Source organism: Rhineura floridana, chromosome 6 (assembly GCF_030035675.1).
Source record: "Rhineura floridana isolate rRhiFlo1 chromosome 6, rRhiFlo1.hap2, whole genome shotgun sequence".
NCBI classification, from domain to species: domain Eukaryota; kingdom Metazoa; phylum Chordata; class Lepidosauria; order Squamata; family Rhineuridae; genus Rhineura; species Rhineura floridana.
The window spans coordinates 147,337,678-147,353,853 of record NC_084485.1 but is presented as its reverse complement, the minus strand read 5'-3'; the positions used below and the strand labels follow the sequence as shown (position 1 = coordinate 147,353,853).

At 43.5% G+C, this 16,176-nt stretch overlaps 1 protein-coding gene across 4 annotated transcripts in view; it reads right to left on the bottom strand.

The window, feature by feature from the left end:
- The window catches only part of TPR (translocated promoter region, nuclear basket protein), a 75,676-nt gene that overhangs the window by 9,094 nt on the left and 50,406 nt on the right, over positions 1-16,176 (bottom strand). For 3 of the 4 annotated variants that reach the window (XM_061634023.1, XM_061634022.1, XM_061634021.1), the window contains exons 31-41: positions 15,541-15,687; positions 14,896-15,094; positions 13,504-13,709; positions 13,031-13,092; positions 11,797-12,005; positions 10,648-10,920; positions 10,245-10,393; positions 8,640-8,723; positions 1,435-1,626; positions 444-578; positions 23-113 (exon numbers count right to left, since the gene is read on the bottom strand). In XM_061634023.1, the coding sequence (XP_061490007.1) occupies positions 23-113; positions 444-578; positions 1,435-1,626; positions 8,640-8,723; positions 10,245-10,393; positions 10,648-10,920; positions 11,797-12,005; positions 13,031-13,092; positions 13,504-13,709; positions 14,896-15,094; positions 15,541-15,687 (1,747 nt within the window). The remainder of the gene's footprint in view (positions 1-22; positions 114-443; positions 579-1,434; positions 1,627-8,639; positions 8,724-10,244; positions 10,394-10,647; positions 10,921-11,796; positions 12,006-13,030; positions 13,093-13,503; positions 13,710-14,895; positions 15,095-15,540; positions 15,688-16,176) is intronic. The other variant, XM_061634024.1, reaches the window with a different exon arrangement.

Genomic DNA, 16,176 nt, shown 5'->3' with positions numbered 1-16,176 from the left:
AAAACTGCAAAATTAGCTATACCACAATTCTGAGAGTCAGCTGCTCTCTGGCTGCTTTCACCTCCAGCAACGCTCTCTTCAGTTTCTGTACTGGGATCCATTCCATCAGCCCCCTAAAACAGGCAAACAGAAGATCTGACAACTTTGTTATTATTTCTTCTAAGACTTTAAAATCCTTTTTAACCTCACAAACTATCTGCTGTGCTTTAAACCAACTGGCTAGATACAATCTACATTCCAGTTCACATGAATAACTCTAATCTTCCACTCACTTTGAGGAATATTTTCTCCTCGGGATCAAACCAGATGTACTTATCCACCAAGGAAGGCTTTATAATCATTTTTAGTTTTATACATTTTTAATTAAAAAACCCCAAACTGTCTTCATAACAGAAAACCAATAGATTCAGTTATCACCAAACATAACTTAAGTCTGTTTTTACCTCAGCATCATCTGCTTCGTATCCATCGTTACCATCAACACTCCCAGTGCCTTCATTGCTATCTTCACCTTCATCTCCCATTCCTGTGTCTTCATCATCATCGTCGTCGTCATCTTCCTCCTCATCTTCATATTCCTAAGAAACCATGATTATTTCAGAAAAGCATGGGGATCAGACAGACCAATTTTGATTTTGCTTAGAATCTTCTTTGAGATTTGTAAGATTTACTGCAAATAATAATAAAAACTGCAAAAATGGTTGCCTGGGTGAAACGATTATTATTATTATTAAATGTATATCGCACTCTTCCTCCCGAAGGAGTCCTAGGCAGCAAATAAAGCAATTTAACAACAACAAAATTGTAAAAACATTCTAAACAGTTGCATTAAAAAAAACATTCATTCATCCACTGATACCTGGATTGCCAATTTGCTTTTTGTGTGAAAAGTGGGAGGGGGCATGATGAATAAATATGATTGGGTGGTTGGGTATGTGTGTGTGTACAAAATCTTGAAGTGTCTCAGTCAAATTCACACATTTTAATTATGGCATCAACAATGCAGCAGCCATAACTCACTCAACCTACACAGCTGTAAAACTCTGACTCTTACGTACTGATATCAATCAAGATCTAAATTATTTCGAAACTATGTCCCAATCAGGTATTAAATGCTTAATACTTAGTAAAATGCTGAATATTATCTATAGATACACAACCATACTTTTCTTGGTGTGCATCATGAAAGCTAGGGTTGAAGATGAACTGTCTTAGTGGTCTCAGAAACGTAAAAGATTTGTTTGTTGATCTAAGATGAGCAAGACACTTAGAGAGTAAATGCAAAAAACCCACAACTAGTATTAAATGCTGAGTGCGTACAGATAAGAAAAGCCTCAGACTGTAAACCCAAGGAACCTATGTGCATTAAACAAGTAGTAACTTATTCAGTGTAGAAATGCCTTTTTTTGTTTTAGAAAAAACAAGTATACATACTTCTGCTTCCCCATCATTTTCCTCATCCTCATCCTCTTCATCATCACTGTCAATGACAATGACGTCATCTCTCTTGCCCTGGCCATCCTGGGATGATGCAGTATTCTGCTGATCTGATTGAAGATCTATAGGGAGGGACTGAGAGGTTTCCTCACTATCTTCCATGGGAGTATATTCCCCTTGCGTTACACCCTTTAAGTCAAGAGAAAGATAAAAACACTAATGGATTAAGCCAAGAAAACACCAACAGGTATTTTGGGTTGGTCTTACCGTGAAACGGTCCTCTGTGCATGTCAAAGATGATCTCAGGTGGGTAGCTAGTTCCATCTAGCAGTTGAAGGCAGAAAGAGCGCTGTTCAATTTTGCAGGGACTTCCTGATCTCCATGGCTACTTGCTACAGTTCTTTGATGACAAGCCAACAAGACAAGTAAATGACATAACAGCAACAACAAAGATCTGAAGGAAAACAGACAGCAATCACACATTCTCTGCTAAAGGGAAAACACTGAAGCAGTGATGGCAGACCAGCACCCCCCTAGGGAGTGGCCCTGAGATCATCTTTGACATGCACAGAGAAGACTGTTTCATGGTAAGACCAAATATCTCTTCTCTTGTGTGTGGAAAGATGATCTCAAGTGGGACATACCGAAGTTGACCCACTTAGGGTGGAAAATTAGCTGGGCTGTAGGACCTTAGTGTTCTGAGAGGCAGCCTCAGTGGATGCATAAGTATTTATTTTGTAATGCTTGATAAACGTGTTAGGACTAGCCCATGTAGCCACCCTGCAGATCTCCCGAAGAGAAGCACTGCAGGAAAATACGGCTGCTGTGGCTGCCACCCTGGTAGAATGGGCTATTATCTTGGCCAGTCAAACCAACCTCAGGAAAGTGTATGCCAAGGTGATACATGCTTTAATCCATCTGGCTAGCATTGAGGTGGAAACCTTCCCTAAAGAAGCTGGGTGAAAAGACACAAACAGGCTGTTTGGTAGAAACATTTTGTTTTGGAAATATATAGTTTTAGGGCTCTTCGCACATCCAGTGAGTGCCAAGCCTTCTCTGTGGGATGAACTGGGGAAGGACAGAAAGAAGGTTGCGCAAGCTCTTGCTGACTGTGAAAGTTAGACAACACTTTAGGACAAAATGAAGGGACAGTGCAGAGAACGACCCTATCCTTATGAAAAACACAGTAACGTTTATCGACGGACAAAGCATTCAACTCAGACACTCTTTGGGCTGAAGTAATGGCCACAAGGAACAAAACATTAAAGGACAATAGACAAAGAAAAACTTTACTAAGTGGTTTAAAAGGTGTTTTTTGAAGGGTAGTTAACACTTTGTGCAGGTCCCAAGTTGGATAGCAGTGCTGTGTAGGCAGTGCACATAGAAAATGCTTAATGAAGGGATAGGATCCCAGTGGATTCTCTGGGGATCTAGACAGAATTGCGGACAGAGCTGAAGCCTGATGCCTCAAGGTGTTAGGTCTGAGCCCCAAGGATAAACCATCTTGTAGGAAAGACACGGCTTCATTGATGCCCACCTTCCTAGGAAGTATCTTCTTCTGTGACCAAACAGATAAGGCCTTCCATGTACCCTTGTATATCTAAATGGTGGATGGACGTCGAGATGCCATCACGGTCTCCACCACTGGAGGCAGAATGCCCTTCCTTAGCAAACGTCGCCTCTCAACTTCCAAACTTGAAGAGCCGGCCACCCTGGATCTGGGTGGTATAGTTGCCCTTGCGATAGCACATCTTTCCTGAGGGGTATCTTCTAAGGAGGATCGACTGATAATTTGAGGAGTTCCATGAACCAGGGTCTCCTTGGCCAAAACAGGGCTACCAGTAGAACTGTTGCCCTCTCGGCTTGGATCTTCTGGATTAGCCTGGGGACGATTGTAACTGGAGGAAAGGCATACAACTGACCTGGAGGCCACGGGGACGTTAGAGCATCTGTTCCTTCCGCCATTGGAGTTGCATATCTGGTGAAGAATCTTTTCACCTGGCAACTGAGTTAAGTGGCGAACAGGTCCACTTTGACTGTCCCGAAGCAAGCCGAAATCTCCTGAAAAGCCATCAGGTGAAGCTTTCATTATCCTTGATGGACTTGCTCCTGACTCAACCAGTCTGCTGGTTCATTGCCCTCCCCTCTCAGGTACTCTGCCTGGAGTGAGTCCAGATGAATCTCCGCCAATTGGAACAGGTATGAGGCTTCCTGTTAGAACTGAACCGAGCATGTGCCACCCTGATGGTTCATGTGTGCTTTGGTGGTTACGTTGTCTGTTCTGATGAGCACCGCCTCCAACTGTCTTGATCCCACGAAATGCCTTAACACCAGAAGGATTGCACACAGCGTATCTTGTTTATTCTGTCCTATGCCAACACTGTAATTCCTCATTTCGAGTATATTGTGGCCCTGAGATGAATGATGCAATGGGACAGAAACAACTGACTCCTGGTGTGGTTGATTAGAAAGCCGTGGTCTTTCAGACAGGCTAGGGTGACATGCAGATCTTCCCAAGACTTCTGTAGCGATGGGGACCAAATTTAAAAACTCATCCAGATAGGAATACACATGAACCCCCTGCATCCTGAGGTGTGCCGCCAAGGCAACCACAATCTTTGTGAATACCCTGGGGGCAGAAGACAGCCTGAATGGCATGGCCCTGTACTGGAAGTTGTCTTTCTCCACCCACAAACCTGAGGTAGCGTCTGTGGGGCTGAAATATAGGTACATGTAGATAAGCCTCCTTTAAATCAATTGAGGCAAGGAAGTTTCTCTATCTCAGTGAGTCCATGATTGCCATCAAGTTGTCCATGCGAAATCTGCGGTGACATACTTGTTCAGAGTCTTCAGGTCAAATACCGCTCTGAACGAACCGTCTTTCTTTGTGACTGTAAAGAATAGTGAGTAGTTTCCCAAAAATCTGTCCCCTGGAGGAACTGGTTCTATAGCTGCAATTTGCAACAGGTGAGAGATTGCTTGTTGAATCCTTGCCCTTTTGTCTGGAGATGTCGATACGGGGGATGGTACAAACCTCAGAAGTGGTGGGGATGTGAATCCCAGATGAAGTCCATGCTGTATGATATGCAGGACCCATCGATCCAATATCTCCCTCCACTGATGAGCAAACCGCAGGAGGCAACCTCCCACCTAAGTGGTGCTGGTATCAGAACTGGTGTTTATTGCCTCCCGCCTGGGCTCCAAACCCAAACTTGTTAGAGAACTGCTGCTGGCCCCTGACCTGGTTGCGTTGTCTATTCCAGAAGGGATGGCCGGTGGCCATCATTTGCTCTCCCAGATTGTCTGGAGCTCCGAAAGGGTGAAAGGATCTCCAAAAGGATCCCCTCTTCTTGACTTCTTTTCTTTCGATTCCAGGACTCCTGCCAGGGCGGTGTCTCCAAACAGTTTACCCCCTACGTAGGATTCCAAGGCCAAATTAGAGTGAGCTATAGGGTCAGCCTCCCACTGGCGCAACCAAAGGGTCCTTCTGGTAAAATCATGAGCTGCCAAAGACCTTGCAGAGAACTGCATAGCATCCATAGATGCATCTGCCATGAAGATTAGCACCCAGGCAACTTTGAGTATCAACTCTCACTGGGTCCTGCTGCGGGCCATCCAGCAAGTCTTCCAAACAGAGAAGGGAAGCCCATGCCAACACCGAAGCAGCTGACACCACCGGGATTGATAATGCACTAGCCTCATGGATTCTTCTGAGGTCCTAATCCATTTTGCATTCCGTAGGGTCCTTAAGATGGGCATCCGAGTCCTTTGGGTTCAAGGACTGATTTAGTAAATTCACAATAGGGGCGTCTGCTAGAGGAACTTTTAGCTGATCCATGATCTGTTGCTCCAGCATGTAACATTTGTTAGCTGCAGGTCCCGACTTCTTAAGTTGCAAGGGAACATCAAACCTGGATTAGATCACCTTAGGCGGTAATGACGGAAGTTTAACTACCCTTGACTTGGGTTTTGGATCTGGACACACTGCTGATACTCTAGAATCTGAGGGAACTAGAAGATCCGAAGAATTCAAACTCAGTGCTTCCATCGCCTTGCACAAAAGGGGAAGAAAGTGAGCCTCTTGGAAAATTCAGTTGGTACTAATCTCTTCAGATTCCAAGTCTCCACTCCACCCCTCTTCATCCAGAATGATTAACTCACTGTCTGGATCTACCCCGATCTTCCAACGAATGAGCGGTCTACCATGAGCAGTGGGGTGGGTGATGTGCGGGTAGGTGGGGGTTGTGTGCTTGAAGATGAGCAAGATAGAGTGGAAGATTGAGTCTGTTGTGCCCTTAGGGGAGCTTGGGCAGATGCTCCTGCCACACCAGTGTCCTCTTGAAGATGTTGCGTGGGAACTGAAGAAGAGGAAGTCAGGTCTCTGGCTAGGTCTTCTAAAAGAGATTCCCTCAGTTGTTCTTTCAACTGTTATAGCATCTGAGCTGAAAACTGCAACTGCAGTGGCTGAGCATAACAAGAAGGCTGGTTTTGGGTAGCCCTCCCCGTGGGGGCTTCTTGAAATCCTGAAAAAAACCTATGGGGAAGATCCTGTGGAAAAAATACAATTTAAGGACATAGGTTGTCCCCCTTCCTCCTTAGGCAGAGGTTCCTGGTCTCTTTGTGATCTACAGATGGAGCTGCAAGAATCTTCCAATGCAGCCCCACCCTCATCGCCATCATCATCCAAACTGCTGCACTCCTGCCTATTCCTTGCTGAGGTTGAATCCTGTGAAGCCACCCTGCCCACTAATAAATGTGCCTCAGCAACCTTCTGCCTACTGGTGGAGGGGCGAGCTATCACTGCCTGTCACTGAATTCACCCTCATGGCTGCCTCTGCCGTTTCGCAGACTGGGGCAGGTGGTAGTGGTGCAGATGTTAGGATGGGCCTTGGCAGAAGCGGGAGCAGCTTGATTTTTCGGTTGCCTTTCCCATTGGAAACAACTGACGCTGCGGGGCTTACGGGGGCAGGCAGCAAAGATGGCGGATGGCAGTTCCAGACGGCTCTTCTGAGCTTGCTGGGATCAGCAGCTGCTGGTGGTAGGTGGTATGAGTGGCGGCGGGTGGGGGAAGGGGCTGCAGCGCCTGGCAGTGATGTGATGCTGAGGCCCTTAACACCAAGGCTACTGGGGCTTAATTTGAGGCTGCTGTACCTGGAGAAGCTGAAACAGTGAGCCAGCTAACGCTGAGGTCAGCGCAGTGCTGAGGACGCTAAAGCCACAGGGGCTTAATTGAGGCAGCTGAGTCTGGAGAGGCAGAAAAAGTGAGGCCGCTAACGCAGAGGTTGGTGAAGACTGGTGAGATACGAAAGGGCCCGAGGTAAGTAACATAGCTGCCCTTTGCAAGCAGCTGAAAATGCTGTGGTTTCCTCCTGGCGGGGGAGCGGGGGGAAACGGACTTTTTTTAAAAAAAACAAAACACCCCAACACAAACGGGAAAGAAAAACACTAGTGCCAGATAGGGAAAGAAACGAACATACTAGGAAGGGACACAATGAAGGAATACAGGCCTGAACCAAAGCCAAGCAGAGGGCAGAATCAACCATCTTTGGTGAAGGCAGAAAGAGAACTGCAGCAAGTAGCCACGGAAAGTAGGAAGTCCCTGCAAAATTGAACTGTACTCTTTCTGCCATCAGCCGCTAGGTGGATCTAGCTACTCACCTGAGATCATCTTCCCATGCACAGGAGAAAAACAATTATGTAGAAAAGTCTCCGATGATATATTCCTGTACAGGCAGCTGAAGCCCAGCAAACCTGAGATATACTGCAGCCAGGAATATGCAAGGTGCTATGGCTGTGTTCCGTCTGTTGCTGCAACTGGCTGGAGCAATTAAGGATGTCACAGGTCTGCACACCTTGTCAGGAACGATTGAAGCTCCAACAACGATTCTGGGGAAAGCACAGCAGCAGACTGTAGGTCCCCTGCTATGCCTAGGGTTTGCTGTAGCTCAGAGTGTGGGAGCAGTGAAGGACTATGAAATAGATTTATATCCATTTGCTGTATATTCATATAATGTTAAAAGCCTACGTGACCTCTTGATTCTGAACTAAAATTTCTAGTCTGCCAATCAGCAAGGCTTACAGGAGTTTGTCAGTACTCAGGATCCTTTCATCCTAATCAAAGTTCAGTTTAGCTGGGGATAAGAAGTTTTCTCTCTTGCCGTTTCTTGCAAAAGCAGCAAGAATACTTTACACTGATCAAAGATATATTTGGAGAAGCTGGGTCAGAAAATGCATTGTTCTAGCTTCTTGCTCAAGAGTGTGCTTACTTGTTATTTAGCTATGCTTGTTTCCTGAACTGTAAGAGCCTGTTTGAATTAGGTTAAAGGTTACCTCACCTTTAGGCATTTGAACACAGAGTATGCACTATTGGATGAAGCTCTCTGAATAAACTAACCAAGTATCTGTACCATCTTTAAGTCTGCCTGCACGCTTGCTTTTAAAACAAAACATACTCCTTTTCCAACAAACAGCACAGCAGGTCTGTGGATCCTACTAAGTTAAATGGAAATTATGCCGCATGTATTGTTACATGAAAACATTTATGGTTCAGAATGTGAAGCATTTCAATGACTTCTGCTATTACAGAAGTACAGCTAGATGTTACACATCATTTCAGAATGTCTGACATTGAATTTCTCTTGAGACAATACACAGTGAAGACAAAATAGAATTTTACTATGATGAGTAGCCTCAAGTTTCTTGGGTATTTTTATATCACAGGTGAAACTATGGGTCTGTTGGTTCAACCAATAATGGAAAAAGAATGTGGCACTGCAAATCTCCCCAAAATGAAAAGGACCGCACCCCACAATAATTAGGATTGGATAGGTAGGGACACATTACATTCACAATTAAGTTCTATGGAAACTTTCCTACTGAGTATCACTACGGCGGGGTGCATCTTCCATTAGAAAAACAGAAGTGCTCTCTACTGCTCAGAAATGACCTTTACTACTGAATATAAAAGGCACTGGATGGGCCTGAAGAAGTGTGTCCAACACACTTTTTTTTGCTATCCCTTCTGGCAGCAGATCACTCCAACACTGAAGGTCAGGGACCTTCTGGAGCAATGTCACAAAATGTAAAAGGAAGGGAAACTTGGTAATCCCACCCCAGTCCATGAACATCCCCTTGCTGAATCCTGCCATGACATATGCATGAGATGCAGAAGTGTTCCTCTGGTTAGAGGAAGACTTGCTTACTTCTCCAATGGAATCCTGTGAATCCTGATTGTAGGCTTGAGCTTCTATTTCTCCATCTGTGCTCTCTTCTGCAGTTACTTCCTCCTGAAATATTACGTTAATTCATTACACTAATTTAAGCGACAGATGATGGGGAAATGTTGAGGTCACCTACAATGTATGCCATGAGCATAATGCTCTATTTGGGTCTCTTCAGTATACAGGCAAAAAAATAGTTGCATATCTTGAGTAATTATTCTACAAGAACTAACTCATAATTATTCAGCCTTATCCTAAGATTCACTCTAAAGTCAACTTTTAATTTTATGTAACTATGAAGAGAACAGAAAAAACAATGTGTTGTTAAGAAGAGAAATTTTCACATCTTTTCGTCTACAGTTCATTATTGCACATATGTAACATGTTTCACATTTACACTAAGGCCTGGCTTGACAGGCATGTAGATTGCTCAACCTGCAACTGCTTGATTACCCCCAACATTTGATGTCTGGCCGCTGAATATCTGTCATAATTTAGTGAAAAAAATTACATTTGAGATGACACCAAGTATGACAGGTCTTTGATCTGTGGATCAAAGTAGATGTGAGTTCCACAAATGCAATTCACATACATGTTTTTTGTTATGTAAATAGCAGAGGTAGGAAAGGGCATTGAAGCTTCATGGCTGTGCGGGTAAAAAGGTAAAGGTGTCCCCGCACTTATAGTGCGAGTTGTTTCTGACTCTTAGGGTGACGTCTTGCGACGTTTACAAGGCAGACCGTATATATGGGGTGGGATTGCCAGTTCCTTCCCCGGTCTTTCTTTACTAAACCCCCAGCATATGCCGGGTACTCATTTTACCAACCAAGGATGGATGGAAGGCTGAGTGGACCGCGACCCCTTTTACCGGAGATTCAACTTCCGCCTTCCGTTGGAATTGAACTCCGGTTGTGAGCAGAGCTTCGGCTGCATTACCGCCGCTTACCACTCTGCGCCATGGAGGATGGCTGTGGAAGAGGAATTTAACTCTTCCTCACTGTCAAGATGCCGACCAAAAATCTTGTCTCTTAAGGTTTTATTAGGATTTCTAGTGAAGCCTTCACTGGTGGCAATACAAGTTTGTCTTGAAAAAGGAAACAGCAGCTTTGGAGAGGCAATTTTTGTCAAGCCCATGGCAGGGAGAAAGAGATAAAATTGCCCTTCTCCATCTCCCATTGTCTTTTTCTTCATTTGTTAAGGCTGCTCAGCCTTTCTTATGCATTTGCTATTTGCATAACAAAATGATATGCACAACATCACTTCTATTTCAGCCTGTAATGACTCATAAATATCACGCAAATATCATGGAAGTTTGCACACTAAAAACAAGAAGCCTGCTGTCAAATACCAGCAGAACAGTCCCTAACAAACACTGGCATTGTCGACTTGCATCACTGTGTGTACATCTAGACAACAGAACCTGCCATCAAATTTAACATAGGGCGATACTGCCGGCTTTACCTACCCTGCTCCCCAAATGCTTCAGAGCTTTCTGGGACAGTTTGTATCATCATCAAGTTAAGCCTAGCTGCGATAATCATGGTGGAACACAACTAAATTATTAGTATGATTCTCTTTCTTACAAACCTCTGGTCCAACTCTTTGAACACTTCTTATTTTCTTTGCAAGAGGCATATCAACCATTTCCTCAGGAATTTGTTCTGAGTTTTCAACTGTGCTATCATCTTCTTCCTCCCGTAAGCGTTTGGGTAAAGAAGAACTTGGTGTAGCTGAAACTAAAGGAGAAAATCTAATTAAATTCAAAACACATCTTGCTTAATAAACCAAGAAAGAAATTATTATGGATTTCTTTTACAAGGAGCACTTTGAAGACCACTGTTGGCACTTAAAAATTACTTCTTTTAATTCTAATTTGAAATTATATATTTAAATAAAAACTAACATGTATATAATCGTTTTCCTAGGTCTACAGAACTGTAACTGGCCAGATAATGCTCTTCAGTGTTTTAATTTAGGAAATTAAACCAACCTGTGCCAAATACTGCTGTTGATGTGGAAGGTCTTTCTATTTGTGAACTCTGTACCACCTCCAAAATTGTTGGGGAGGGATCTTGCGTGGCTGGTTCTACCTGAGGATGGCTCTGCTGAGTGGGCTGCACAAAAGCTGTAGCTTGAGTTTGCTGCTGAACTGTTAAGATGGGCTGAGAGAGAGATGTCTGGACATTGGGGCTTGTTGAGCGCACAGACCCACTTGTGCTTCCAAACACTGGAACGTGTTCAACTGGTCCTTCTGATTGCATAGCTGAAACAAAGTTGTTATAACAGCTAGTTCCATTCACATGATTAATGTTCAAGAGTTTTGAAAACGAGAAAGCTTTAGCTATGACCCAGAAAAAGGGCACTATGCATCTCTGAAAGATATTCCCCCTCACTCCCTTTACATAAAGTGTTGTGAACCCCCCCCACACAACAAGCGGTCCACTGTCCAAACAGCAGAGATATCTGTCTGTCTAATCAAGACAAACCCACTAAATATAACTCAAGAGTAGAAACTAACCCTTCCTTCTATCCCAGCCTTGAGCAATTTATCACAACTGCCCAACCAGCCAATCGTGCATATTTTACCTGCACTGAAGTTAATCTGCATACCGCTTAACAAACATGGCAATCCTATTACACTCCTACTCGAACATTATTATTTTCTAATTGTTCTGGCCAACTGCAGAAAAACAGACATAGGAATTTCGCCTTTTTCTTCCTGACTTTCTTATCCTTTCAAATCTTTAAAATTGCATTCAAACTGATTTTTGCAACTATACCTGAAGTTTTAGAAAGTGACAGAGATGCGAGTACCAAGGATAAACAAAATCCTTGATTTAAGGATATCCTGAGCACCAGGGATAGGTAACATGTGCAGCCCACACTAAGGCACTTGACATTCTTGTCTTCATGGTCTCAAATCCCAACCTCAAGTGTCATATAAGTTTCCCTACTTCTAAGAAATCAGTGGCCTCACTAATCATATGGTACAGTACAGGAGGGCAACAGGTGATCAACCAGTTTGGTTTTGATGCTGTGACATACATAGTCCGAGAAATTATCACTTATTCATTTTAAAATAAATATTTACTATTTGGCATTTGGACGTATGTGATGTGCCCTTTGATCAAAAACTTACCTTCCTGAGTTTCCACCTGTGTTGTTGGCATAACTGTGGCTGTTGGTGTAGTTGTAGGATTTGTTACCGTAGCAGGAGTAACCATTGGACGGATACTGGCCCTTGGAGTCGATTTGTTCCCAGCTATTGCAGCAGCTGTCACTTTGCTTGGAGTCGACACAACAGGAGTGGGTTTGATGTTGGCTGTTGGTGGATCTGAAGTACTAGCACTAGAAATAAGCCAAAATTGTATACGTTAGATATTATTTTAAGAATATAAAAATAACTATAATGCAACCAGTCTTTACTAGAGGGATGTCCAGAACAGAGGTGCCCTCAATGACATGAACATAAGAAGATTAAGACTGGGAAATAAAAAAAACCTGTAGTAAAGACAGGTAACACCTTCATTAAATATTTTTTAAAAGGAATCCAGGAAGATCTGGGAAATTACAGATCTGTCAGTCCAAATTCAGTCCCAGGGAAACTGGTGGAAAACCTTATTAAAGCTGGTATAGAAGAACAAGTTGAAGAGTAATCTGCACAGCTTAGGAAAAGGGACCACAGCCTTTTTGGAAATAAGTGTTTTTATGATGCGAGCCAAAATCCCCCTGAACTTTGGCTCAGCTTGTATCTACATTCAGTCCCAATTTGAGCTATCTCTGTTTACTTCATTCCAACTTCCCTTTTAGCAGGAAAGAGGTGGGCTGCTCTTCAGTCTCTTGATAAGCCTAAAACTTTACCAACCGGATGCTTTCAGAGCAAAAATCCCTGGGAACTGTAGTTTGTTAGGGTTTCTGTGCCACTACTTAGAGAATGAGGGCAAGCAGCTGCAGGGACAGCGGTGGAGGAGCAGAGTATAATTCAGAACAGGCTCATTCTCTGAGGTTTCAGAGAACTCTCAGAAAAACAACACAAGCCTTCTCTGTATATTCTTTGAAAAAGTTCAGAAAGAACAACCCCATTCTGAACTGAGATTGGGGGTTTCATTTGTCTTTAGTATATTTCCTTATGTTGGCTTCTTAGTACAAAGAGATGTCTTTAGATAAAAAAGAAATTGTAGACAACAGATTGGGCACACACACCGGGGGAGGGGTGTCAATTATTTTAGCTATGTGCCTTTACTTTGATGAGACAGTAATTACAAAATGGGGGCATTTTTTTTCTAAACTATGACAGAGTTTCTGCTCTGAACAAGGAAAAGGTTATAAAGTAAGGATCAACAGGCATACAAAGAAAGAAAACAAGAACTCACATTCCTCTGTCACCTGCAGCAGGGGTTGATTTAAGGGTAATCTGTCTCTGCTGCTCCGGAGCCTAATGGATAAAACACTTCAGTAAGCTGCAGAAGAAATTTCAGGACAAGTGTACGCACGAAATAGCATTTAGGTCTTGCATTCTACTGAATTATTATCAGGATATATGTGTCTGTGTTTTTATTACAGGTTTATCAGTGCAGGCAGGCAGGACAGCACTTTACTTGTTTATACATATCTTAATGCAGGATACAGCATGGGCTCAAGCCAGTTTTAGTCAATTCAAATTGAGAAGATGAATTCTGCCTTCTGAAACAATGCATGCATTCAATGAGAGGGGTATACAATGTCAGGAGGGTGAAAAAATACAACAGGATTTTCAGCAGTGACAACCAATCTAGTAGCAGCTTTAGCAGCTGGGAATTTGATATCCAACTACAAGGCTAAAGCTGCACACACTGTCTGCCTCTACCTTATTGGCAGATTCTGCTGGCTCGTCTCGCTGTTCATGATGCCTCTCTTGCTGCTCTCGTAGTTCTCTCTCTAGGCGGCAAATGCGGCCTTCATACTGCGATTTAAGTGCACTCATCCGCACTTCTAACTCCGTTTTCTGCTCTTCTAGCGTACTGGTCTTTTGCTTCCATTCTTCATTTTCTTTTGTCAACTGTTCTTTTACACCTGAATTAAATAACAGAAAGGCAAGTCTCATCACTGTGAACCTGCTTACCAAGGCACTCGACATTAAGTCTGGAAACAGATTTTTCAGGAAGAACTCCTCCCATGCACTCCAACCCTGTCCCATAATAACCAACACTTCTTTTTAACACATGCAAATACCCAAGGGCTACATTCTGAGGGGACTGGGATCAAACTGTACCCCCCCCCTTTCATCCAGTGTCCGTATCTTGGATATTGTATACGCACAGGGGCCTACACGTGCAGCTGCAAACCATGCAATCAGAACGCCACAGAAATCGGAGTACATAGCTTGCACGGCTCAGCCAACATGTGTTGAGCTCTATATATATACTTTTTTATTATTATATTTCCGTATGGTTTATGGATGCTTCGTATTTTTAAATCTATGTAATCCGCTTTGGGTCTGCATTCCGGGTGAGAGGCGGACAACCAGAATACATTTATTATTACTATATGTAGATGCCTATGTTAAAGGAATACTGGTACTTATCACAAGTGCTCCTGTAATGGGTTCCAGCCCTGAGGTGAGGGCCAACTCGAATCTTCAGTCTCTGGGACAAGAGTGCCTCCTAGTTCTGGTCCTGTCTCTACTAAGAGAGCAGAGCCTACAAATAGCTCTGGCCTACTGAGTAAACTGACACAGACTCTTTTATCTTCTCCTTCTTTCAGAACATAGTCTTCTGTCAGGCCTATTAGCCCTGCTGTGAGGATGGGATTTCAGTTCTCCTTCTACTGTGAAAGACTGCAGTGTCCAATGCACAGATATCAGATCGGCTTGTGTGCTGGCACAATTCCAGATCCCCTCACCACATGTAGCTCTTGAGCATCTGGATAAGGCTAAGCCATGTTTACAACAACCAAAAAGTGAGCTATGATTAGAGATGTGAAGGCCTGGAAAAAATTGCACACACACATGGTTTCCCCTTAAATTAATTTTTTTCTGGGCCTTCACATCCCTAGTTATAATGTTGCATGTGTGTGTCTGCACCCTACCCCTACCCCAATTTTCACAGTCAATTCATCAATCTGATGAAGTGGGCTCTTGCTTATGAAAGCCTGTGTGTTCATCAAGGAGTTGGAACCTCATGGCATCCTAAAAAACCTTGTGACTGTTAATAGACTAAACATGGCCACTCTTTCGGAACGTAATTGTGAGGCAAATCACCTGCTAATTGTGCAATCCTCTGTTTGGCAGCCAGAAGGGTCTTCTTAGTCTTCTCCTCCTTCTCAGCAACCTGTTGCCTGAGCTGCTCTTCCTGTGTTGTTTTTTCCTGTAAATCTTGAAGAAGGTGGGAAGCTTCGAACTGCAACTGGGTTACCTGTTCCTGAAGATTTTTCACTTCAATGTCCTTCTCACCTAGAGTCTACAGAAAGCAAGACATCGAATTTTTAAGTTTACAAAATTATTTTCAATAGCTGGGGTTTTAGTGCAATAGTATGAGTTTCTCACATGAAGAGACTAGACAATTCAAGGGTTGTAAGATATTTTTTTAAGATAAAATATTTTATCATTAATATTTTGTCAAGGTAGTTTCTTCCTGTGGTAAGATATATTCTAAGACATTTATAAACTAACTTCTAAGGCACCATTTCACCACTACTTACATTTATATCAAGCAGCTCAGGACAGCCTACCTGGGGATATCCTATTTTATCTTTGAGGCAGGTTAAGCTGAAAGAGCATGACTGGGCCAAATTTAGAGATTTGAACTTGTCCTCCCACTATACAAGCACAACATCCTGCTTCGTCATTCATTCAATTTTGGCATTGACTATAGGCATATATGGACCTCACAAAAGTCTCTCTTACCTTTTGTAAGTTTTCAATCTGCCCCTCCAAGGATTTTATCTTCGTTTCAGCTTGGCTTAGAGCCTCCTTCATCTCTTGAATTTCCTTGTCTGAAACATGTTGCTCTTGCTGTTCTACAAAAGACTGAGTTGATGCTTCTGCAATGACCTAAAATTTTGGACAGCAATGTAAACATTTGTGTTACAGAATGGTATCAGTATTATGCATGCTGTGGACCCCTTGTGGCACTCTTACAGTCTCCCACATTAAGGCTATGGAGGTGAACTGCAACACAACAGTCCAAAGCATAGTAAACGGAGTGTCTCTGCTCCTTTTAGAGGGGCATCAAGCATTACAAAGCCCTCCATCAGGGCTGGTTCTAAAGGGTGGCCAGGTGGGGCACTGGCCCGATGGCCCCTGGAGCTACAGGGCCCCTCAGCCGCCCTGGAGGTTTCCTTAAGATACTGAAGCCCCTGCCGCCATCTTAGTTGACGGCAGAGATGCGCACGCACAGCACACACGCGTGCCATCAACAAAGATGGCAGTGGAGACGTCATCCCCTTAAGGAAACCTCGGCCGCCATCTTCGTTAAGGGCAATGGTAAAAGACAGCAGACAGGTGGGGGGCATGGGGGGCATGTGCGTGCATGGGCATGCA